General features: G+C 46.8%; 1 protein-coding gene across 1 annotated transcript in view; it reads left to right on the forward strand.

Annotated features, from left to right (window-relative positions):
• Positions 1 to 26,062, forward strand: part of PTPRN2 (protein tyrosine phosphatase receptor type N2) — a 665,205-nt gene that overhangs the window by 540,264 nt on the left and 98,879 nt on the right. Inside the window, exon 13 of the mRNA XM_049798257.1 lies at positions 16,428 to 16,640. Within this exon, the coding sequence (XP_049654214.1) occupies positions 16,428 to 16,640 (213 nt within the window). The remainder of the gene's footprint in view (positions 1 to 16,427; positions 16,641 to 26,062) is intronic.

The raw sequence follows: 26,062 nt of genomic DNA on the forward strand, positions 1-26,062 counted from the left end.
CCACTTTGACTCCAGCATATTTGCTTCAGCTTCCGGATGATCAAAGTGTCTTATGCAGATGGACCTTCTTCTGCTCTGCCAAAATCTGTCAGAGTTTGCCAGCTATCCCACGGAAGAAGGATAGAGTAGAAAAGTATGAGAGATTGATGTTATACTACAGATTGGCACAAAGAAGTAGAAATCAACTGATATAGCACAGTACCACAGCCTTGATTAGTTTAAATTAGGAAATTTTTCAATTTAAAATTTTCTTACTTTAAGATAGATACAACATTAAAATTCTCTCTCTGTGTGGAGAATGTCTGCCCTGTGTCTCATTTCAGACATTTTTCTTTCCATTCATCTTGTCTACTACCATGTAAATATGTATTCAAAGTTATTCTTCCTCTCTGACTAGCTTTTCCTGGTGTTTCTCACATTCTGCATGTTTTGTCACTCTTGATTTTTGTTCTCTCCTTTCTCAATCAGGTGTTTGAACAAGAAATGATAGTGTTCAAGTTTTCTCTGGGGATGTAAAAGAGAACAAGATAAAATCAAAAGTTGGGTCATGTCGTGATACGTATTTACTGAGACAAAACCATCTCTATTTTTGAAAGAGTGTATGTTTATGGATATATTTTTAAACTAATGACTCACTGGATATGTTGCAGTTTTTAATGGTGCATGAGTAATGCCTGGCAGTCCATATTTAAATGTGAGGGAAATCTTGACATTTTTGAAGGGAATTCTCTGGTGTTGTTTCTATGGTAACTTTTCTAAAGAGGTGCTATTTGTTTCACTTAATTTTTAATTGTGATCAACAGTAATTAATATATTGAACATAAAAGAAAAGAAATTATGTTATGAGCCCTGTCAGACCAGCAGGAGACCAAGGGACTGTTGCACCTCACTTAAGCCCTTCACTAGGGGCCTAAAGTACTTTTTGTGGTTCATGGACTTGACTTGGGTTTTTGGAAGCAAGAAAGCAGGGTGAAAGGCACAAGCCTGTATCAGGGAACACAGATAGTGGGGTTACGGCAAAGGAGTCCTCAGTAGTGCCAGGTCAAATGTTTGGCTTGGTGAAACAGAAGACAGCATAATCAGTCCCAAGGCTTAACTTAGCTACAGGAACAAAACTACTGAAGACAGTGAGTTAGAGAAAATGACGTAGGAAAACAAAGACCGTTAAGAATGCCTTTGCACCTCCCTTTCTCAACAGCGTCTTCTCCATTTTCTCGAAGAGCTGAACAGCAGGATATTTCTATTAATCATAGTTGGGACTCTCCAAACTTTCAGTACCTTTATGTTTTAAACGTTGAAATACTTTAAGGCATAGTTTCCTTTTTCCTGTGAAGTCAGGCCTTAGTGTGCTTTTGTCCTACAAGCAAGGCTAGGTGGTAGGAAAAGGTGTAAGCTTTGATCGTGGCACTCATTTCCTGGCCTCTGAGGTGCTCCAGGGAGGGTTGCGCTTTCATGCACAAAGCGATTGATCCAAGCGCCAAACCTGCAGCTCTTCCCTGGGTGTGCTTAAAGTCCGTCCTGAGATCTCCACGGTGCCTTCAGGAGCTCTGAGGACAGGATCAGAGGGAGGCTGGAAGGACTTCCAGAGGAAGTTTTTCCCTAAGTACTGCCTCTCATTGATTTCCTTGAATTCACAAGGAAGCATAACAGATAAAACTTAGGAGCAGCTGTGTTGGAGAGTATCTAATTCATTGTGGAAAACCAAATTCTATACGTAGGTGGGGATGGTGAACCCTAAATTTTCGTAAGCTCTGCGTTTAAAGGGCTGCATCGTTAATATTACTGACAATTTAAAATTTGGTATTGAATTAAGAGAAATCTGAGATTTATTGGAAAACTTTTTGAACAAAGTTATCATACACAGAGTGAGTGATTAAGAGGAGAGAAGAGGCAAGAAGGTCTCTTCTTTCAACAGCCTGAGCAAATCGCAAGAAAAATGATAAACAGAAGATCTTTTCAGAAGCTCTGACTTTCCCTCTGCAATTAGCTTTGCATGAGAGGCTTGTCAGTGCGCGTCTTATCAAGCTCTGGCATGACCCTTCATTCTTTGCCCTTCCAAAACTCTGATGATGTTATGGGAATCCAGTGATAGGCATGTGGATGTAGCTCTCAGTGCCACTTGCAAGACCACTCTTTAAGGGTGAAAGCTTCTGTTCGTATAAATCAGCACCGTTGCTCTTCTTCTTGTTCCATTTAAAAAAATGAGACTTCAGTGATAATTGCTTCAAACACCAAGTGTCTGAGTACAGGTAAAATCTTACAGACCATACCTACGTTTAGTGTAAATTGACATACCTGTGTCAGCAAAGCAGTGACTTTAAAGTCTTACTGATTTAAATGGAATCTTAAATCTATAGAACTTTGGTTGGAAATTAATTGAAAAAATCTAATGAGTGTCTATACGCATGCTTCATTACCTGCAAAATGCAAAACATAGGATAAGTACTTTTTCCCCATCTTTCTGAGTTCATGTGTAATCTGAAGGCATAAATTTAAAGCACGTATTTTTAAAATGACTGTGTGATACGTTCATTTTAGCATGCTGTCACACATGATTATTTATCTAGGTTTTATAGCTTGTGGTTGCATAAACGGATGTAGTCACCTTCCTGTTTCCAAAGCCAGAAAAGGCAATTTTTTCAATGTTCTTCGATGCTTGTGTGACTCAGAGAAGAAAAGGGACTTCCTGAAAGTTATCTAGTCTCTATCCTCCTTCCTACATGTGCCAGGGGCTTCTTTCTCTTTTTTGGTAAGTGTTCATACTTTCAGGAATCTAGTTATATTAAAAATGCCACACACATAGTGCCTACTTGCTTTACTGACCAAGGGCCTGCTTCCAATCAAGGGGCGTTTTGTCATTTCTTCAGTAGGAGGAGAAAAAGAAGAGGAAAACACTGGCAAATTACTTTCTAAAATAAGGGACTAGGGTGGGAGTGGGGGTGGTGTCTTTATTAGATGTAGTGAAAGTATAAGAAGGATTTTAATGGGTGTCTGCCATCTTTGCCAAATTATCCATTAAAGCTCAGCTCCAGGACCAATATTACTGGTGATATTGCTAATACTGTCCAGACTTCCACCATTTCTGTGTGTCATAACGCAAAAGCAAGACCCTTATCAGGGACCCTAAAGCAACGCTAGCACCAACCAGAAATCTTAAATAGGGGTACTACCAGTGCGTGAACTTTAGTTGGTCAGGCAGTGCTCTGTAATTCTGACAGTTGTTAAAACTTTGTATACCAATTTAAATGCTGTCTTAATACGTTTTCAGAAGGGGCATTGCTGTGTTTTCCACAAAAATGGTCTTTCTCTGCAGTCAGAAATGGGAGGTCGGTGCGAAAAGAAACTCAACGGGACTGTGCAAAGCACATAAGAACTTGGTAAACCATGTGCTTTAGAACTTTAAACTCTTTAGAAAAGCATTTTGTGATTTTAAATTTATAATGCAAACAATTTAAAACTAATAAAAATGTTCTAACATTAGATTCAGGTAGGTTGGAAGTGAATTTCGATCAATATAATGAAGGACAATTTTCTAACGTAATCTATGTTTGTCCTGAGGCTACCAGTATTAGAAGATAAGATAGAAAGAGCAATATTTGTGTCAAAGGCAGAAAAAACACATCTTGATTTAAGATCTCATAAGGATTTGCAGCACTGACTACTATTCTGAAAATACTTGTTCACATGTAAACCGTACTAGTTTGTTTTCATCTCAGGAAAGGAGAAATAAATATCCTTTTCACAACAATATTAAAATAACACTTTAAAAAAACTAATCTGCCGATGTTACAGTAGAGAAAACTGATACCTAACAGTTCTCTGAATTCTTGGCACGCACAATACTGATGCGTAAAATAAGTTCAGCATTTCAATGATAGCCACATTTTGTTATAACCAGATCACAGTGTAAAATCATGTATTTCTCATAATGCTTTACCATTAAACAGGTTTTGAGTTGGCATTTTTATAGGAGCTTCTTAATCAGGCTTTCATAATAACAGTATTTAGTCCCGTGTTAAAACTTACATTAATATTTTTATCTATATTCTGTGAATATAAACCTAATCACAATGCAGTTAAGATTTCAATATTGCAAGTATTTTTTGTGAAACATTGATTTACCTAAAGCCTGACCCTGAAAACCTTTGCTATCGTGTTCCGGTTGCTCTTCTGCTTAGTTCTGTTGATCTATAATGAATTTCTCAGATTGAGGTGGGCAGGATTGGGCCCTAAATTACAAAGAGAATCAAATGTTCTGAAATGTAGAAAATGTTTCAAAACACCTGCTGTGACTCCCGAGGTATTCTGAAACTTTTTCTTCACTATTTAGTTTTCCTTCAGCTGATGCAGCTGCTCAAATATTTGAAGGCTAGAATTATTACTGAATTAGGTAGAATGACACTTTTTTTGATGTAACTACTAACAAGACTGCCTCTGTCTTGTCCCATGGTTCATCTCAAGAAAGAGGTTCATCTGCAAATATAGAACATGTCAGCTTTGATTAAAATGAATATTAAAACCACAACTCATCCAGTTGTCTTGTAATATTTTGTCTGTGGATCAGTAAACATCACAGGCAAGTGGATCAGAGAGATCTAATAATTTTTTTGAATTTACCTGGAAAAATGTGAGAAAAGAAAATCTTCATTTGTTTAAAAATGTCTATAAAGGCATCCAGTTTTATATCGCTGATTACCTTTATAAGCAATATGTTATCAGTATGCTGTTTTTACAGGGCTTATCCGCCTCTTAGAAGGCTGAGCTGACCTTTTTCAGACAGTTGGACCTCATTTCACTAATGGGAACCCCCAAACATTTCTGCATCTCTTTCCTATTTAAAAAAATAAACAGTCAAAAGGGCCAATGTGAACAGAGAACTAATCAATAGAAAAATTTGCATTCAAGTTTGTTTGATTTGATGAAGCATAGAACTATTTTATTTATTGAAACTGTATTAATGTAATTAAAATAAATGGAAAATGCACTCTTTACTTAATTAATATTTTAAGCTGTCTCTGAAGAATAGTATGCAGCTTGAATTTAGTTATCATTTTTAAACTGCAAGACAGATTAATTAGATTCAAATCTTAGCCAGAATGAAATCACTTTCTTAATAAAGCTAAGAGCTCTAGAATTTACTTGGAAGTAGAAAGTGTCTGGTGTTGATCTTCACAGATGAGCATGAGAAGATAAGACATAAAACTCAGTGAAGTCTGGTGGTTAAAATACTGCTAATTCCATTTTCAAATTATGGTCCTAGGTGTTGGGTTTATTTGTAACAAAGGCATGGTGGTTTCAAGAGATGGGGGCTCTGTCTCCTTCTTAATACATGTATTCCTGAAGTTATGGTAATTTGAAAAAATGTGTATAGGAAGTTAATATTTGGAAAAGATTTTTTGTTCATAGGAGCGAAGGAAATTCAAATTTCATTTTAAGATCCTTACAGATAGCAAATCTGTGGAAAATCCGCTGCAGCATACTTGGATTTGTATTTAAGGAGCAAGGCTCCAAAGGATGTTAGAGAAAACTTTTAAACAAAACAACAAACGAGATTAAATGGTGGTTTAGCTTTATCATACATCCTTTAAAAGAATGAAAATCTATTTCATGCTATATATTGTGCATGCATTTGCAGAAAGAAGTGACTAAACTTAAAATTGCAGACAGATCTGTTGTCAGAAATCAAGGCAAAAAGGTCAGTGGGGTTTTCAGCACCCAGTTATGAAGAACAGATTTTTAGGGAGTCCTGACAAATATTGCTGGTTCTCAGACAAGAATTTTGTTCTGCGCAAGCTAGAAATATGTTTCAGCATCATTCTCATTGAAATTGCAAGATTCAGAATATTTTGAGTTTAGGCGCAGTTCAAAGACAGCTCTTGAATTTGGATGAATGTTAATGCGAATCTTCAAAGAAACTGCCTCAAAGTCATTTTTACTTTCAATTCTAAATGTTTTCCAAGAAAAAGACATGAAACTTCCTAGAAATTCTGTAATGAAATGCTGCTGATGTCAGGGTTTTTTTGTTTTCCCATGTACAAATGCATTAAATCATATGAGAAAATGTATTTAGATCACCTAAATGCAAGTTATTCGATTGAAAATGAGGTTTTATTCACAAATAAGGGCTGTGAGTAACAGTACTATGAAAACATTAGAAACAGTTTTTAAGTTTTCAATTAGTAAACTATTGAAAATTATTTCTTCTATCTTGCAACACTTCCTACATTTTTAGTGAATAGCACATTAAATAACCTATGTTTAAATAATTTCTTCCCTGTGACATAACCCTCTCAGATATTTGCCATCCCTTCAAAGGTTGTATTTAGCACATGATAGATGTAATGAAAATTACACAAAAATGAAAAGTATTTTAAACTTCACTACAAATTTCTCAAGTTTCTCACTTTCTCCCTGTTAAAAAATGATGTATTTTAAATAGTATTTTGCTGTCTCTTGACACTTGGCCAGTCAATTTCATGTGCAACCCATTCAGCACCTGACAGTTCTGAAAAGATGCAATATTTGCCTAGGAAATGATAATTAATATATTTGTAAATAAGAAATACAAACTACAAAGCTAATGGAAGTATTTATCAGTTTCAGACAGTTCATTAGAAGGATCAATATGCAAACACACGTGTCCTTTTAATGAAATCTCTTGGCGGGTTCATTTATCTTTCAACTTAAGTAATACAGGTTAGTGAGCAAATTATGTATGCTATGGCTCTTACCGGGGCAGGATAATATTAGACGAAGAAGAGTGCTATCAGGCTGACAGTCTGACAAAGTAATAAGTTGATACCGTGCACTAAAAATGTAGCTGATTAAATGTTTGGAGAAGCCAGGGTGGTGTTAATCTGTGGGAACGTGAAGGATTTTCCAGGAGGAGAAGCCAGGTAGGAGCGAGAGGAGTACCTCTTCTCCCCTGAAACCTTATTGTCAAACCCGGTGTTGGTGTAAACAGCATCTTCCTCAATCCGAAACGGGAAGGGTCGGTGTGGGTGGGTGGTTATGGGGGGTCGGGGGGGTGTGAGCCTCTGGCGCAGCTCCCCTGCGCTTTCTGGATATGGCAGAAGGACCCTGTACAGTGGATGGTGATGGCACTTTTGGTGCTGTCCTACAGGTTTAAGTGAAGTGTCGCTCTGGGCGGGGGTGGGGGGGGGGAGGAGGTGTGTGTGGGGGAGTGCTTTGGGGACACAAACTGCCCTTGCCCTTCCTTGGCTTCCCGGCCAGGCCCGTGTGCTTACCGAGATGCTGGGAGGATGAATACTGTCGGGGGAGGGGGGAAGGGGGGGGGGGAGAGAAAGGAAAAACTACATGGGGCTGCTGCAGTGTCCCCGGGACAGCCGCGGGGAGCCCCTTCCATCCCATCCCATCCCATCCCATCCCATCCCATCCCATCCCACCCCCGCAGGCCGTCCCCTCCGCACTGTCCCGGGCAGGGGGGGGGGGGGTGTCCTTTCGCGGGGGGGGGGGGGGGGCAGCTCCCCATCCCCGATTTGCGGCTTTCTCCGCTCAGGAGGGTTTTGCCCGGGTGTGTGTGTGTGTGTGTGTGTGTGCGCAGGGGCTGGGGTCTGCGGAGGGGAAGGGGAAAGAGCAAGTGAAGGGGGGTGCGTGTCGTGTCCCCCCCCCCCCCCGGCTCTGCCCTGCCTGCCATCCCCTGCCGTAGCGGTAACGGGAAACAATGGGGAGAGGCAAGCGGGAGGGGGCTTCATCGCCCTGGGGGGTGTGTGTGTGGGGGGGGGGCGTCCGAAGGGGTCTCCCAAGGACCTGTCACTTGTCACGCTCGCTCTGGTCCCACTCCCGCAGCCGGGGCGCTCCGGCGGCAGATGCTTCGGGGGGTGCCCCCGCAGCGTGTTTGTCGGCGGCACGCTGTCATTTGGGGGAGAGGAGGAGGACTGCGGACTCCGTGCCGTTATAGGAGTCGGTGCTGCCGACTCCGTTCCGTTATAGGAGTCGGTGCTGCCCCGGGCACCCGCGCGGGAAAGCGGCTTTAAGTGGGGAGTTGGGGGTGCGCAGCGCCGGGCACGGCCCGGCCCCGCGGCCGCTCTCAGCAGTCCCTGCCGTGATTTATTGAAGCGGGCTCCGCCACCGTCCCATGGCTGGTCGCAGCACACTGCTTCTTCCTAATTTCGCGTGTTATTTGGAGAACGAGGATGGGAGGGCGGGAAGTTTGGACCTCCTTTGCTTGGCACTGTGTGGTGGGTTTTGGTTTTGTTTTGGTTGGTTTTTTTTAACGGAGGAAAGGCTTTTCGGGAAGAAACGTTGCGGGCTTCTTTGCTGTATTGTCATGCAAATGATCTTTAGGTTTTCCTCGCTGTCCTTGTTTGATTTTATTTTTGGCTTTCCGTCATTGTTCTACCCTCCGCTTCCATCTTGCAAGAGTGGCACTAGAAAAAAAAAAAAAAAAAAGGCAAAAAAAAAAAAAAAAAAGGCAAAAAAAAAAGCCGGGGAGGGGGGGGACGCGGACGCTAAAAAAAAAAAAAAAATCAGCCAAAAAAACCCCCGACACCCCACCAAAACCCAACCCAACCACCCTCCCCCCCCACCCCTCCACAACAGAAACCCCAAACAGCTTTTCCAAAATGAGTGACACAGCCCGTGTCCATTCACCGCCTCACTCCGGCGAAGGGTTTCTGAACAGCCCAGACCTCCTCAGCCAATTGCTGCCAGCAACATGTGGAGGGGAGGCATCGCTATAGCAACCGGTGGATGGGCCATGTGCGGCAGCCGGCAGGGGCTGCCACCCGCCCGATATAAGGAGGGCAGCGCCGGGGCGCGCCGGCATCCTCCACCCGCGCCCGCGCCCCGCGGGGACCGCCGGGGGGACGCCGGTTCTAACCCCCCCCTGCCCCGCCGAGCCGAGCCGAGCCGAGCCGGGAGGCGGCTGCGGGCTGCGAGGAGCGCTTGTGCCTGCCGCCGCCTTTGTCTCCGCTGAGGAGGGGAGTGAAGGGGGGGGGGGGGGGGGGATCCGGGGGCCGAGAGGCGGCGGGGGGGGGGGGGGGGGGAGTTTTGGCACCGGAGGAGGATTGCTAGAACCCGCCGAGGTGCGCTGAGCCCTCCCAGGGAGGAGCCCGTCCCGGCACGCCGGCTGCGGCGCCATGGCAGCAGGTAAATGCGATGGAGGACGGGGCGGGGTGGGGGGGGGTGGGGGGGGTGGGGGGAGGTATGCGTGTGGGGGGGAGAGCGGCGTGTTTCGTGGCGGCCCGGCCAGGGCTCGCGTGGGAGCCGTGTGCGCGGCGTGGGGCGGAGGAGCGGGGTCTGGGGGAGGGCGGGATGGGGGGCAGCAGCCGCCCGCCCCGTCGGTCGAGGCCGGGCCGGGTCTCCGCGAAGAAGCGCCGGAGGGAAGGGAGGGCCGCTTCGCCTCCCCCCGGGCCCGCGGCCCCGGCTCCGAAAGCCCCCGGGCGGCCCCGGCTCAGCGATGGCCCCGGGCTTGCCCCTGGACTCGGGGCCGTCAAACAGGAGAGGGGCGGGAGGGGGCGGCGGGCCCGGCGGGGCGAGGACGGGCCCTTCCCTTCCCGCTGCCCTCGGCCGGGGTCCCCCCCCCCGCGGAGGGTGCGCGGAGGCGGCCGCCGGAGCCCCGTCCCCGGGCGGGGGCGGTCCGGCAGCCGCGGGGCCCCGGCCCGGCTCCCTGCGAGACGGGGCGGCCGCTCCGCCGACGGGGCCTCCGGCTCCGCCGGCGTGTTACCGAGCGACGGCTCGCTTGCTGGCACTCGGGTTTAAGGGCGCTTTATCTAATCCCTAAATTATGTGCCTTCAGCATCCGCATTAGATCAGCGCTGGCAGTACGGCTTGTGTTTGTCTTGCTTGCTGAAGAGACTCGATTAAGCTGGGCTATCGCTGGCCGTCCTCTTGGCTCGGGCTCTGGCGCTTTGGGACTTCGACCCGCTGGGTCCCTCTGTTTATCTGTTTCACTCTGGCTTACAAAGCCCGGGCTGAGGAGGAAACCTGCTTCGCGGTGCTCCCATTCTGCTGCTTTCCCCTCATTGCTCCCGAGTTCTTAGAGATGGGAATGGAAGTTTCTTCACCGTGGTGTCTCCACGCCCTCCTCTCCTTGCTGGCATCCCGGAGGCGCGCTGCGCCGCTTCGGGCAGGACGGGCCGCGCTCCTCCATCCCCGGCTCACCTACCTCCTCCACAGGCATGGATGTGGCTGTCCGGTTTCCCGAGGCGTGCGTTATCCCTGCGGCGTCTCGGTGACGCTGTAGGCTTTTGCGCCGTATGCTTTAACTAAAAGCTGACTTAAAAAAATATCCGGATCCTCAGGAAAATCTTGAAGCTCTTTACATTTCCTCTTTCGCAACCTTATTCCTTCCACGCCACAAACCGCTTTGGGGTTCTTGGACATTTTGGCATTTCAGCGTCACCTTGTAGTGGGATTCAGGATAATAGCTGTAATTTCTTGTAACTCTAACCAGAAACTTCACTTCTGTTTGCCTTTAGGAAGCCAGAAGAAAGTATCTACTGTTGATCAAGGGATCTTTGAACTCACTGAATTCTTGATTGTATTCAGTCATTGTTCGCGGTATTAATCCTACTAAAAGGTATAGAGACGCTCCAGAGTGCTTTGTGGTGTTGAAGGTTGCGGAAAGATCATTGTACCCCCACAGATGAATAGATCTGTGGCTCTTGCAGTGACCTTTCTCAGTGATTTGAATAAGCTGCAGTTCCCAGAAATCCATCTGCCTTTTGTGTTTGTCGATTTGTCTAATCTTTCCGACCCCTAAAAGAAGCAAAAAGTACCTTCCCATCCGATTTCATCCTCCCGAGTAAAAGCGTTAAATTGACCTCATTTCAGGTGATGAACTGACATTTGCTGAAAGTGATCCTGGCATCAGGCGAGCTTTCCCGGGCCGGGGGGGGCCGGGGGTGGTGGTGTAAAGAGGGAGGCAGAGGATAGCTGCCCCAGAAATCTCTTACTAACTCTAAAAGTAGTACCTTAAAACCCTGACAAGTAGCCCGGACCATACAGCCCGGGAGCGCGGTGCTGAACACGAGGAACATTATGTGCACTGAAGGTGAACATCCCCAGGCCCTGCTGCCCCAGTCCAACCTGACTGGGAGCGCAAAGCGGGGGGGGGGGGAAGCAGGAACCAAAACCGAGGGAGACGCTGCTTTCCCTTCTGTTTTGCTTTCTTATTTTGCTAAAGGAAAAAAATCTTCTCTGTAGGTTTCTTGGGAACAGATGAGGGTAACCAGGCTCCTCCTGATGTGAAGTGTTTCCCTGGTTTTCTAGTAACCTATGAAAACTTAACCAGCATAATGTATCTCAACCTACGTCTCAGATAACCTTACAGAGGGAAATTACTACAAGTGAATTTAAGTTTAGATTTATTTAGGTGAGCAGACATACACAGACACAATATGAATACATATTATCTCTCTCTCTCTCTCCATACACACCCACACACATCCCTTTCTTCATGCTTTCTATATTAAGGAAATAATACACGTATCCTTTATGGTTTGTTTTAATGTCAGTAGCTGCGACTATCAGCAAAGGATCCTGTTAAAAAAAAAAAAGCCCGATGAACTAAAACTTATTTTAGTGAAGTTTGTGTTTAAGAATAATGATTTTCTTGTAGAATTCTTTTCTTCTGCCTAGGCACTTTTTTCCCTCCTTGAATGGCAGATTTGCAAGTACAATTTCATCTGCACAGAGGAACAATAGCTTTCAGTTGCACAAAGGATTTCTCCCACCCTGAATCCAAACCACAATGCCTCTTGCTCTGATAATAGCTTCTGAAAAGATTTTGTAATGCACAGAATTAATACATGATTATTTCCGCCTCACTTCTCTCATTTATTAGATTCTATAGTGAATTCCAAATTAAAAATAGCACCTCTTGAGTTTTTTAATGTTCTAATATTTTGAAACAAATCATATTCTGAAGTTCCTCTTTTTGCCCCTGTTTACTAAGAAATCTGCATTTTTTAATTATTGCTCCAAAACGAAACTGTGTAATATAAATGTAAAAATCAAGGCATGCAAAAATGGCAAAAAATTATAAGGTCACTTTGTTTTAAAATGAATTGTAGTGCTTTTTCCTTTGCAAACTGGAAGAGAGGTTGGGTGCAGTAACCGGCAAACTGGGTTTTAAATCAGGAGGATCTTTTTAAAGCAAAACAAAACCTCAACTTCAGTTAGAGTTTTGCTTTAGCAAGGACCAGAATCGGGCCCTGTGTCCTAAAGGAAATAATGAAGTGTAATTCTGCTGAGACATCTGGAAGGTGAGCTTTCACATCACTGCATGGGGAGCTCCTCTCTACTCTTACAAAGACTTTCTCCCACACTTCCAACATAGGTGTGAGAACTTATTTACATGAAAGCGTACATTAAATATTTACTGACATTTGCCTGGAATTCGTTTGAAATGTCGGCTGTTCTGCTGCATCATGGGATGACACCGCGGAACGGGACGCTGCTCTTTGATTAGAACAGTGATTTGTGACTCCAGCGTTGTGGCTGCTCTAGTTACTGACTCACTTTTGGGTGTATATAAAACGCGTTCTGTCGAGGGACTGGGAAAGCCTACATGAGATCAGATCCTAGGCATTTTTTCTTCCCTCTTAAAAAGAAAAAAACAAAGAAACAACCACAAGCCCTCACAGAAGTGGTGTACTTCAAGCAAACACTGTTGAGTCTAAGTGGTAGGTGTAATGCTGTTCTGAGAGACAGGGTAACTCTTTGCCTTCTAGCATTAAGCTCAGGCCGGGCCGTTTCAAAGCAAGTAAAGACTGGCTGAGCATCTCCAAAGCCTCCGTATTTAGAGTCGCTTCCTAAGCCATCCATTTGGGCATTAGTTGGTTTTCCTTCACTGGGACTCTGTGATACTATACAATTTTCCAAGGAGAAAATCATTCAGAGGAATGTCAATATATTCTGTTATATAAAGTTTAAAAAGTGCATAGTTACATGTAGCTGAATTTAATATTTAATTACGTGTAATTTATGTGGTCTATTTATTTGTTAAGCCGGGGGGGGGGGGGGGGAGGGGGGAGCAGGTGATTTGTTTTTCTTGTTATGCAACAGCTATTTTTCCCCTTCCACCCCAGGCACACGCACCATGGCAGCCCCAACCAGCACAGGGAGAGGTGTTCTGCTTTAAAAGACATCCGACTGTAAATGTCAAATTCATAAATATTTAAACATTTTCCTTTCAATTTCAAGTCAAGTCTGACAGGACGCCTCTAATTAACCCTGGGCTCCGTTTCAGGCTGGGGCCTTATTGCAGGGAAGAATCAGGGGTGTAGGTGAGGTGGGGAAATCTGTGCTCCTGACTGGGGGGGGGGAGCTGGTAACGAGCGTGTCGGATTAATTTTTACCCGTTTCATAATTCGATGTTTGGTCAGATATCGAGCAGGATGAAAGGGCAGCGGGTTTCTACGGCTGACTTAGTGGGGGCCGTTTCCTGAAGGTCTCCTGACGGGACGCGCCCGGGGCGGGGGGGGGACACACACCGGGTCCCGCTGCCCTCTGCGACCCCGGCTGTCCCCAGCTCGGGGCTCGGCAGCGGCGCCGGTGCCGGACCGGGAGCTACAGCCGGAGCCGGGCGGCGGGGCTTCGCTGCCGCCTTTACGCGGGGCTTTTCGCGATCACCGATGCCGGGGTGCTGCCCGGGGCAGGCGTGGGGGCTGGCCGAGGTGGTCCTAAGCACCAAGCCCCCCCCCCCCCCCCCCCCCCCCCCCACGGGAGGCAGGGAGAGGAGAGGGGAACCCTCCGGGCCCCGACGGCAGCGGCTCCGGAGGGGCTCCCCGTGAGGCAGGGGGGGTGGAAGGAGCGGTCTCCCTTCCCCATCAGCCGCTCCGATGTGGCGGGCACCGTCGGGCGGCCGTGCCCCTTCGCCCCTTCTTCCCTCCCGCTGCGGGGCCGCCATCCCCTTCCCGGGCACGGAGGGTCGGGGCAGGCGTCGGTTCCCCCCCCAGACGTGTAGGATTATTTGCGAACCCTCGCCTGTCTGAAGCCCATCGCTAGGCACACGCTGGCTCCCCACGGAAGATGCTTCCCGAGGTGTAAAGAACGCGAAACACCCCCCACCCCACCCCACCCCCCCCCCCCGGAAGGTTTCTAACTCTTCCCCGTGTCTCACGTCCCCGGGCGCTGGGGACACGCGGGGCGTCTCGGCGAGTGGGTCTTTTGTTAAGGGCAGCCCCGGCTCTGCGGGGAAAACTGCCGGGCAAAGTTGGAAGCAACATCTCACATCGCCGAAACTGCGGGGGGGAGGGGGGGGGGGGGCAAGGCCAGCACGTTCTTTCTCTCCCCCGTGTTTACTCGGGGCATTCGACAGCACTTCGCTGCCATCACTTTCATTGTTTCTCTGGCACAGCCCCCTTTCCCCGGGTGCTTGTGCGGCTCTTCCACACGGCAAACCGGCGAAGGAAAACCCTTTAAAACCCTGGTGGCGAAAGCAGAGCACCGGGAGATTCAGGAGCGGTGCCCCACGCCGCCCGCCCGGCCTCTTCCATTCCCGGCGGCGCAGCCGGGCTCCGGGGCGGAGGGAGGCGGCCGGGGGAGCGGGGGGGGGGAGGGTCCCGACCGGGGGCGGCTCAGTCCCTGCCTCGCCGATGGGGAGGCCGAACACCGCGGCGAAGCGGCTTAAGCGTCCCGGGGCGCAGCGCTCGGGGAGGGGGCGCCGGCACTTTGGCGGGAGCTGCCTATTTAGATGCAGATTGCGACCTCTGGCCCCGAGGGGACGGCGGCCTTTCACGGAGATGCTAATGGCAGAGCGCAGCAGCCCTTCACACCCCCCCCCCCCCCCCAAGACACACAGACGTCCCCCCCACCCCCGCCCCCGGGGCCCCCGGGGCCCCCAGGGCCGAGGCGGCGGGAGCTGCGAGCAGGCGGCGGCTGCCGTCGGTGCTGCTCCTCCCGGGTCTGCCCTGCAAGCCCCCCCCCCCTCTCCAACCCGGTGCGAACGGGGCAGGTGCCCGGCTGGGGCCGCGGGGAAGCGGCGAGGGGGGGGGGTGGGTGTCGGGGGCGGGCGCGGGGAGGCGGCCCCGGAGCTCCCCCCCGGGGCTGGGGCAGGGGGCGGGCGGTGGGTTGGGGGGGGGGGGGGTGGGGGGGCGAGGCAGCCCCGTCCTCCTGGTGGCTGTTGGGATTTGGGGGAGGGGCCGGCTGCGGGGGAGGGGAGGGGAGGCGGCGGGCGCGGCGGTGGCTGCGCGGGCGCGGAGGCGGCGGCGGCGGGCGGCCCCGGCGTGGCCTCGGCGACACCCCTGCCCCCGCCCCCCCCCCCCCTCCCTCCCTCCCTCCCGGTGCCCGGGGTTTACAAACCCGGCAAATCGTCCTCCGCTCGGCGCATCCAGGCAAGAAAATCCGGGAGTCTTACTGAACCTGCATTTCCATTAACTCAGCCTCAGCCCCGGCTAATCCGCAGCACTGAAGGCAAGGAGGCTAATTAATGACAAGCTTTTACAGTCAAGACCAGCGATAATTGCTTTGGTGGCCTTTATGATTACAAGATAAAAATGGACCGGGCCTGACATAAGAGCCACTGTGTACACTGCGAGACAGGAGGAAATTAAGAGCTGGCTAGCTGAATACGGAGCAGAAAATTACTAATAGAGGAGAGATAATGAATAGGCCGGCTAGGCATTCATGGGGAAAAATCCATTTTGTTACCACGCGAAATTAGGTGGTGGAAAGGAGTTTGCTAATTGTTCTCATCTTGTAGCAACCAGGACTGAGGCAGGGGCGTGCTTTTCAATTCATTTCCCTGGTAATTGTGAAAGGGGGAATGCAGGCCAAATGAGTCTTGCTGCAATTTGCGCGCCTGGTCTTTTCATTTTCATGTTGCGTTTTTAATTGTTGCTAATATAGCTTATAATGAAGCTAATGAGGGGAAATTATTGTACAACTTTTTAGCACATGGAGACAAGTGAAATGCACTAGAAGGATTCTCTCCTATTGCTGCAAAAATAATAGTAATCTGGAGGAGTTTGGAACTATCGGGCTTTTTTAATCCTTTTCCTTCTACAAGAGACAAAAGGAAGGACCGCCACCTACTTTTTTTTTTTTTTTTTTTTCCTTCCTGTCGTTCCGTGTTTTATTTTTCACTCCAAGAAAAAAAAAAAAAAAACCACCAAAAATCAACGGATTTTCCCTTGCTGCCCCCCTCGCAGCCGCTGGCCCTGGGTGCGGGGGGGTGGGCGCGGAGCCGCGGTGCTTGCGCGCAGGCAGCGCGCCCGCCTCCGCCTTTCGGTAGTTAAATACGAGCCGCCGGGAGGGGAGGGGACGGACGGACGGGGGGGGGTATGTCTGCAGCGCTGTCCCTGCCCGCCCGTTCGCCTCCATCCTTGTCCGAAAGTTAGCGCTGCCGGCTGGCCCCCCCCCCCCCCCCCCCCCCCCCCCCCCCCCTCCCCGCCCCGACGGGGTCCCCTTGCTCCGCGCCCGCGCAACTCAAGGCGCTGCCTCTCTCTCCTCCCCTGCAGAAAAGCGACGTCCCGCCGCTCCCGCAGCGCGGGGAAGAGGCAGAATCCGCCAAATTCCTCCTCCTCACCCTCCTCTCCCTCGCCTGCATCGCCGGGGTCCTGGCGGCGTCGGGGGTCGCCTACTGCCTCCGCCACCGCGCCCACCACCGCCTGAAGGAGAAGCTCTCGGCCCTGGGGGCCGACGCCGGCTCCGACGCCCCCGCTGCTTATCAGGTAAGTTCCGAGCTTTCCTCCTCCTCCTCCTCCTCCTCCGGCCCTGCTCCCCCGGGCTCTGCCGGGCACCCCGGGGGGACCCTCCGCGGGCTGGGAGCCGAGGGGGGTGGGTTTGGCTGCGACGCTGTCGTGTGTCCCGTCCCCCGTCTCCCCCCGCTCCGTTCGTATTCCCGCGGATTCACCGTGGCGGCTTTTTACTGCTGGGTATTAATCTTGGCTATTCTAGGAGTTGCTGTAAATTCGTGCCTAATTAGAAACATTAAAAAAAAAAAAAAAAAGGAAAAAAAGAAGCCCTCGCCATTGAAATTCTCTGAAAAATAACATTAATATCCATAATCTGTCACCCCTGCCACTATTAATAACGAAAAATCTTTAACATTTATGAGGAATGGATTGCACGGTTATCTGAAGATGTCTCTCTTTTTGAGTAATCGACTTCTTCGGGGTCTGATATGAAAAGAGCCTTTGACCCGATCTGTTGCCACCTTCTGCCATTATTCAGATAAAATGAAATCTAATGCTGATAGATGGGGAGGTAAACCGGGACTGGTTCTGGGAGAACAATGGTAGCAGATGTGTACCCAGTAATACGGGGAGGACTGCACTCAGATTTCCTGAAATAAATCAGAAACCTCAGGCTTTCTCTTTCAGTTTCAAAAGTATTGGGTGGAGAGACACTCTGCACCTTCCTGAAGTTTGTTTTAGATCGTGGCACTTATTTCTTGGTGTGTTGGTGGTGTGGTAATGCATGCGTTCTGGTTGTGTACCCCACAGCCCTGGTCTGCTGTCCCAAAATATTTGGAGTGGGACCAGGAAAAAGAATTCGAGACTGTGTAAACGTTGTTGCTGTAGTATCTGTGTCTGCTGTGCACCCATAGGCTCTCGCTAATGGCGCTCTTCTGTCAAGTTTTATTTTACCTTCTTGTTTTGCTTAGGATCAGGCATTATGGCCTTTCTGTATTCTGGAGCTGAGATAGATTCAAATTGGCAGCTGGGAGTCACGCGGGAATAAACTCATATTTCCTCGCAAAGTTGCGATCTGCCTGTACCTCTTACATGTTAAAGATGTAATGTATTAAGTACGTCTCCACAGGCAGGGTCCAAGGGCATGTTAGTGCAGAATGATAATATGAATGTTTCTGTAACAATTAGTGGCTTCAGGAATGGTTTCGGTCTTCAGTTTAAATGGAATGTTTACTTAAAAAACCCAAATCTTTAAATTTACTTTACATCTTTAAATTTAACGACTTCCAAACCAAGAGAGAGCGAGAGCAAGAGCATTTCGAGTGGAAAAAAGGAGTGTCCTCCGGGATAAAGTGTGAACAAACCAGCAGTTTCTCTGATCAGTTTTGTTGGCCAAAGAGACTGTGGCCATAAATATTTTTGTTTGGTTTTAAAAGGGAACTTGCTGTTGGCTTATTTAAACCACAGAAGCGATAGGTAGTCTTTTTCTTCCGTTAAACGTGAATACAAGAATTCTTAATTTTAAAAAAAAGCCCCCCAGGTTCCAAAAATCACACTTGAAACTGAATTTGTGATAATTAACAGGACAATCTTCCTACTGACAGCTCTAATTAATAGTATCTGTAATTAAAATCGTGCCCTTCCAGCAGGAAAATTGTTTGAATTTCTTGGAGTGACCTTTTTTGCCATTTCTCCTGGGAGGATAGTGGTTAAGTTGATATTGATTTTATAATGAGCTCTGGTTTGTTTAATAAGAATCTGTAATCCAGACACTAAATGAAATGTGTGCTTCATTTCTTCTTCCCAGATTTATATATATTTTAAAATCTTCCTAGTTAGATCTGAGAGTGACATTTTCTGTTGAAAAACAACGACGCTTTGAGGATGCTGCTCAGTTTTTCAATAGCAGGACTGTATTAATATTCTTTGTTCCTGACCTTTGGGCCCAGTCCTAACCACCTGACTTCTTCAACATTTCCATTGGTTTTTCAGGGGAACTGTAGTCATGAGTGGGAGGAAAAATGTTTTTCCTTAAATACAAAGGTTTCTAAGGGCTTGGCTCTCCTCCTGTGGAAGTAAATGGGAATTTTACCATTTGTTTCAATGGCAGCAGTAGGAGGCCCCAGTATAGGCAGACAAAATACTCGGGCAGTTTTGATGCTGCTAAGTAGCGTTTTATCAAAATGAATCACTGAGCCTGGCTCTGTATATAATAAACTATTCATGTGGATTTGAAGAGAAATAGGATTGAGCCCTATTCGCATCGTCAAAATCGCCTTATGTTGAGCTGTGTTAAATGTAATGGGTATCTGGTGTGATGCATGTTTTGGATAACATCAATTAGGTCTCAGAAAAGCATCAATTATCTTTTTCCTCATCTTCTCTGATACTCATAGGGGAATAATGTAACCCGTATTAATACGGGGGAAGAAAAAAGCAGAGATAGCTTTCAAAATTGTACCTACTTTGTTCTCTTCTGTTAAATGTTTCCCAAGTATCTACTCGGTTATCTCGGTGTATTTTAAAAATACGGAATATTTCAGCAGCTGCTGCCACTAGACTTTAAAGCACGACACTCCAATATGTTGCTGCTTACAGCTTAAGTGACGATTCAGATTTATTGTCTTTAATTTGAAGGGGGAGAAGTTGGTCAGTGTAAAAGGGCCTGGTGGCCCAATGTGATTGAAAGAGAACGCTGAAATACCACTTCGATTCACGTGCTTCTCAAAATGTCAGCGGTTTATATCTTCACATAAACAAGACTGACCTAAATTTTCAACATTTAGCAGAAGCATTTTTCATCCTAACCCAGTTCAGCCAGGAGAGTTCATTCAGGGTTTTACTCCTTCCCTACTCACCCTGTGAACTTCGAAGAGTTTTTTCCCACAGCTGCTTTCCCTCCCCCCCCCCCCCCCCCCCCCTTTCTCGTTTGTGCGGTGAAATATCAGCTTGAGAAGGGGAAAACAGACAAACCGTATTGTCAGGGAAATAGCAGGTTGGCTGCTGAGCCTCCCCCCGCACCGGAGGCGTAGCGCCTGCCATGTAACGTCACTCACCTGCTAGCACCAGCACTTCTTCTGTAAGCACGCTCGCCTACTAACACGAGTATTTCTTGTGTAAGCGCGTGCAGAAGTGACCGGTCTTGGGCAGGACAACCAATACTGTTTAGAAGTTGAAGCAGGCAAATAAAATCTCCGCGGTGCCCGGGATGTGCTGCCAGACGGCCCCGTACCGCTTGAAGAGGTAACTGGTTCTCCAGGTGTTGGGTAAGGCGAGCAGCTGGCCTTCAAAGTCTTCCTAGAAGCAAGGTCTGGGAGGCTAAACCCTATTGAAAGACTAAGTAACAGGAGGAAGGGTAGATACAGAATTGCAACTTCATTTATCTTTGAATGGCTACGGGACAAAACGACAGGCTGGTTTGATCAGAGGGTGGCCAAGGAGCTTCTCAAAATGAATGGAAATGGTGTATCTCGTGAAGTGGTGCGTGTGCGTAAACCGCATTTTATACAAAGGCGGACAATTTTTGTGTACCTTTTAAACACGTCTCCTGTCCTTTCAAATCGCACGTGTAATGATTAGATAAGTCAGCGTTAGCATTCGGGGATGACTAAAAAGGGGCTGTTCCTGCCTCCGCGGTGCCCCTGCGCATGCGCACACCTGCACCCGTGTTTTTAATTGTTGCTCGTGTTGCTTTGATCTTCTTTGAAAAGCAAGTTTAGCATTCTGCAAGCCCGCTCTCTGGTCCAGGAGATTAGGGCAGAAGCGTTTTAGGAATTTTCAGCAGACACTCTTTGATTTATTTCACAACGCTGAGCAGATTTTCTTCGTGCACTTTGAAGCCTTTAGAACATAACCCAGAGAAAAACGGGCATTCAGGCGTCGGGGGCGGGCTGCAAACAGGGCCACTAAGTGCACATCTTACTTGTCACCGCTCCCATTAGCGAGCAATTTATTAATGTAATGAGTGTATGTTAGTGACTGCTACTATTTAGGGATGCTCTGTTTGATTCAGGGTGATGTATTTGTGAGTCCAGCTGAACTCTGGCTTTTGACCCCCGTGTGGGGAACGCTGGGTTGTGCGAGATGTTAAATCATCAGCATATTTTATACTTTGCGCTGCAGAACTTTCCTATGAGCATGGTCTTCTGCATCGCTGATAACGCTCTGCAAAACGTTGCCCATAATGGACTTTAAAGCCAAAAGTTAAAATGCACTGAAGCTGGCTTCAGAAAGCCTGCCTTTTAATATTTTATGTCAATAACGTTCTTTTTAATTTTCCTTCATCTCAGCCAAAAGAACTTCCTTTAAAAAGCAAGGGGGCAAAGACCAAACAGTTTGCAGTGAAGCTCCTTCTTAAACTGCCTGAAGTATTCAAGGTTACGTTAGCCGTGCGCTGTCAGCGCAGCTGGATTACATCATCAGCTCTTTTAAAAACTTGTTCAAATAACTTGATTTGGCAGGCATGTAATTGTAAATTATATGTTAAATTCTACATTATTACATGTATTATATTATATATAAATTATATATTCCTTTGTCAAATACAGTCTGATTAATTACATGATCCTTCTGGATTCAAAGCCACTAAGAACTTCTCTGTGCTTTTATGAATTTCATCCTGCTGGTATTTTTTATTAGAGATGTTAAGAACACAGTATTCACGACACTTAGAATAAATATTTTGCTGCAAATATTTTAAAAGCCTCCAACTGAAAGAATCCGCTGGATACATACTCTCTACTTAACCATCATGCCTGGTTTGTGTGTTTAAATACAGATAATTCATTACCTCTAATACAGCTTCATATTTTACACTCTAGACTGACTTTCATAAGCAAACTTGTTGTTATAGTATTAGACCTTAACGTTATAGTAATACTCTATATCAACTCCTTAGAAAATGGAATTTTGTGAGCTAAGTGAGATGGAACGAAAAAAAAAAAGGGAAATTTTGCAGTTCTTATTTATCAAGTTCTTGGTAATATTCCAATTAACATCAGGATTGGGACCAAAGAAAGCTGGTAAACTGGGGATAATCAGTACCATAAAGTATTACCTCCTATCTATGTAAAACTTCATTTTCAAGGACCCTCATTACACTTAAGCAAAAAAGATATCACTGAGGACAAAGTGTGTTCAGTACATGAGTATTTAGTAAACATTTCAGTCAGGAATACATTTAGTAAGGATTTCGGATAGATGAAAATTTTGCCTTGAGGCTGAATGCTATGAAGGGCTTGCTTGTGTTTTCTTCTGGGAAAACAAAGGACTTAACGCATTTTTAATCTTTTCTTTTACTGTGTCCTTATTAAAAGAGGAAAAAAAAGATCATCTCACGTGATTATGTAAAGCAACAGGACAAACTGTAATTGTTTGTAATAACACATATGCAGGGAGGCACATGCATTAGAAGAGTTGTTCTTGTCCATTTCGGTCTACTTATTGTGTCTTATGTGAACAACTTGCTCTAATTAGAATTTTGTCTGAAAAGAAATTCTCAGGAACCTGCAAATACATCGTATGTAATGTTGTTACATAAACCACTGTACTTTAAGGTGAGACAGTTTTCACATTGTACAAAACACATATTCTACACAATGGTCATGCATCGCAATAATGGGAGAGGAAAAAGAAGTGGGGAGTGTTTTAAGGGGATTGGAAGAGAGTTTACCTTATGTTTAAGCACTTGGTTGAAGTCAGACAGTGGATGGCCAAAGCAGAATGAGGCAAAACAGGAGGTGTACAAATACGGATTTAACTTTTAATCTGTTTCTTATCTGATTAGTGTTCAGAACAATCCACAATTCCTGTGGTGCAGTGGACTATGTAATTCCCTAACCTTGCTTCCTGTGGTAGCCATAAAATTGAGTTAAATGGTGGTGATGTTCAAAACAGCATTTCAAAATACTGTATGAATTTATAAATCAGCAGTAATTTATCAAACGTGCCTGTTTGATAAATCGGGGTATAAATAAATAAATAGGTTTCAAAATCAACTTCAAAATACCGCTTAATGAGAAATGCCCACCGTAAGTGCTGAACCTCGGTGGCACAGGTTTCAGAGGGCACTTCAGGAAATCTGTGTTTGAGCTCGTGTCCGTCTGCGATGAGCAGTGCTCTCCCATCCATCGCCTCCTCCCCTCCCCTGCCCACTGCTCCAGCACGCACGGCCCCGGCAGCGGGGCAGCCCCGGGGGAGCCACGCTGGCTGTGTGAGAGAGGTCTGTTGGGCTTGTTACGAATGGCTCTCCTCCACGCTTTCCCTATTTAAGAAAATAACTTTTGTCATTTACTCAGTGTTGGAGAAATGGACTTGCCCTGACCAGAGCAGGTTTTGCCTTCGCAGCTCGGGTCCTGGGCTGCTGCAGCAGTGGCAGTGCAGCAGCACTTTGGAGTAAAACACTCTTTACATTAGAGCGGGCAGGTGGAGAGAGAGGGTTTTTTGCAGGTATGGAAGGAAAATGGGTGTATATGCAACTCCTGGAGTGCTTGGATGAGAAGGTGCCATGTGGGTTTAAGTTTGAGTAATATAAACCATCTTTTTCAAGTAGGTGGCTGTTTATCTGCATAGGACTGGTGCAAAGTGGCAGAGAGAAGGTGATGTCAACCCTCTTCTCTTACCCGACTTTGTTTATTTTTCCCTGTCTAAAGAATACGGTATTTGAGCTTCGCGTTAAGGACAAACGTGCTCCAAGCATCTTGCAGTATAATTTCCGTGTATGTAGAATGTAAGAAAACGCTAAGAAAAAAATAGTAGGAGAGGAAATTAAGTTAGTGACTCATTTTTAATTACTGGGAAATCCAGAATCCTTACCCAAACAGGCATTTCTTAGAAAATGTGCTGGAGGTGCTCTGGACTTGCAGGCTGCATCTCGCCTGGTAAATTAAACTGGTAAATTGTTCAAATGGTCCTGGCACCATTTCAGGCCAAGCCACCCAACTTTCTCCCAAACAATTTCTCAGCACAGTTAGCACAGGCCAAGAAAAAGACGTTCACTGGGCAGTTTTCTTAATAATTTGGCTATTTAGAGGGTGAGAATTACTGTTGCTTTATCTGCCCTAACTTCCCATCCTGGACCGCTAAGGTCCGGGCTCCCGCTCCCGAGCAACCCACTCCCAGTCATCCCGCTCCGGCTTCAGAGCCCCTTCCACCCATCCCTGCCGCGCCACGGGCTGTTTGCCAGCTGAGTGCGGGCTGGTTCTGGATAAGTACAATGGATTGTCTCCCTCTGGTAAATTGATTATGTCCCAGCGCCTGTATGTTATAAAGAAGCCAAAGATAACCACAGCCTTGCCTAATGGGCTGGAGAGTATTTGATCTGCAGTCCCAGGCAGTACATCATCTCAAGTGTCCCGATTTCTTTCTGGAATAACTATACTGTCTTCAGTGGCATTTTTTTTCTGATGTAATGTGGAGGATAATCAGGCCTGTCTTTGCTACACACTTCTGCCCTTTTTTCTGTTTTAGGATTTTCCTTTTTCTTTTGGAGCAGCTCTGTTACCGTGTTTCAGATTTGACACAATCTTCTATTGTATATTCGCTGAACGCTCGGCAGCTAACGCTGCGATCTGGCTTGCTGAGCCTTTCATATTCCTTCAGAGAGCTGCACTAGAAGGAAAAAAAAAAATTTTTTTTAAAGTTTTTAACTGAAAAGTTTTTTTATTTGCGGAACGGATCTTGTACCAGGGTCGCGTTCCCTGGAAGAGAGTGGAAGTTAATTGTGTGTACACAAAAAACTGTTGTCAATGATGTTTGTCAGTTCTTGCAGGACCGTGTTGCCTGTGAGCAGGAACGGGTTGTAGTTTATTCTCTGAAGGCTGTAAGGTACATAAAGAGCATTCTTCCTACTGCTTTCTTCTGGGTACATCCGTTCATCCTGCACAGCGGTCCCACACGGTGGGCAGTGAAAGGGGAGAGGAGTGGGGGATGCAGCGTCCCTTCTTTTCTCCTCCTGCGTGCGGGCAGGGACGACGTGCTGTGCTCAGCAGCGTGCTGGCAGTGCAGCTCCGCGTCCTGCCGAAAGCCAGCGAGATCTCGGCTTCGGGGATCTTTGTCCTTCCTGCACTGCGTGTTCGTGCTTAGCCTTAGCGAAGGGTTTGAGGCTGACGGCAGCCACCTAAGCTTTTACCTTGGTAAAGGCCATACGGACTTGGCTGTTTCGTGAGACAGATGATGAACAAAAGTAGGTGTCAAATCCCAGCTCTTGCGGCGATGTTGCGAAGTTGAGTATTCTGAGCGGACTGTGATGTTTTCGCTCGTTTTATGGTGGTATAAACCGTAAGAGAAGTCTGGGTAGAGCAGACTGGAGCTCTCCTGGCATCGTGCTGCTCAACTGCTCCAATCTTCCCAAAGGCGCAAGTGAGAGGTGCTGTCTCGAGCAGCCTCGGGAGCGTGCGTGACACATGAGGGCAGGGGGACCCATGGATGGCCTGTGTGCAGACCTACAGAGAATTGGACGTTGAGGATGTGATTTGTGTTGGCTGGACAAGAGGCCTCATTTAGTTCCTCTCAACAGGGACAAAGCTACAGCTCCAGGGATGAGGACCTCCTATCCAAGATATTTGCCTTCTCATGTATTTACATGCACAACAGAGATCTAAATACTTTCTAGCAGTTTAGAGAACTGTAAAAGAAAATTTGAGTGATTTGCCGCACACCAGCAAAGTACGGTAAAGGACTGAGACAACTCCCCTGACTTCTTTGTACTGTGATTTTTGCTATTACAGGTTCTAAGCTCTCACAGTACCAGTGTATGTCATTGCGGTGTAAGTCAGTCAGCTGGGGCATTCCTGCAGCTCTTCGTATTCCAGTTCAGGTTCTCAGCTTTCAGCATGAAGATCCAGTTTTTGTCACTTGTATTCTTACTAAATAACCAAACCAAGACTGAAGAAGGGAGACTGTAAAAGGATGCTCCTAGAAGTTAAATCCTTGAAAGAACCAAAATTAACTTGGAGAGGGGTGGGAGACAATAGCATTTGAATTGGAGAAAATCAAATTTAGTGTAGGGGGCTTATCCAGAGGAGAAAATGTATGAGGTTTTCTCTAAGCTTTGCTGACCAGTTTCTAGACTTTTTACCAAAGACAAATGAGCAACGTTCTATTGATGTTCGCTTGGGGTGACCGCATTCTGAACAAGTGCAGATTTTGATCAGGAAGATAGTTTGTTAAATTTTTAATATTTCAGACTGATAAAATCCTATTCATTTTTGGTGGAGTTTTTGTTTTTCTGTTTTCCTGTCTAGCTAACAATTGCAGGCTTCTTGACGTTTCCTGCTTTTTCCTTCTACATAGGACTGCTGCTGCTTTGCAGAACCATGTTCTGGCAGCATCTCAGAGATCTCAGAAGTGCCCTCCAAAGTGGGAACAGCTCATCATTATGGTGATAAAACTCACTTTTGTTGTTGGGTTTACATGCATACCTTGGCTGATTAAAATCATTCCCTTTCCCCTCATCAAAC

The sequence above is a fragment of the Accipiter gentilis genome, chromosome 4, assembly GCF_929443795.1.
Source record: "Accipiter gentilis chromosome 4, bAccGen1.1, whole genome shotgun sequence".
Classification (NCBI taxonomy): Eukaryota; Metazoa; Chordata; class Aves; order Accipitriformes; family Accipitridae; genus Astur; species Astur gentilis.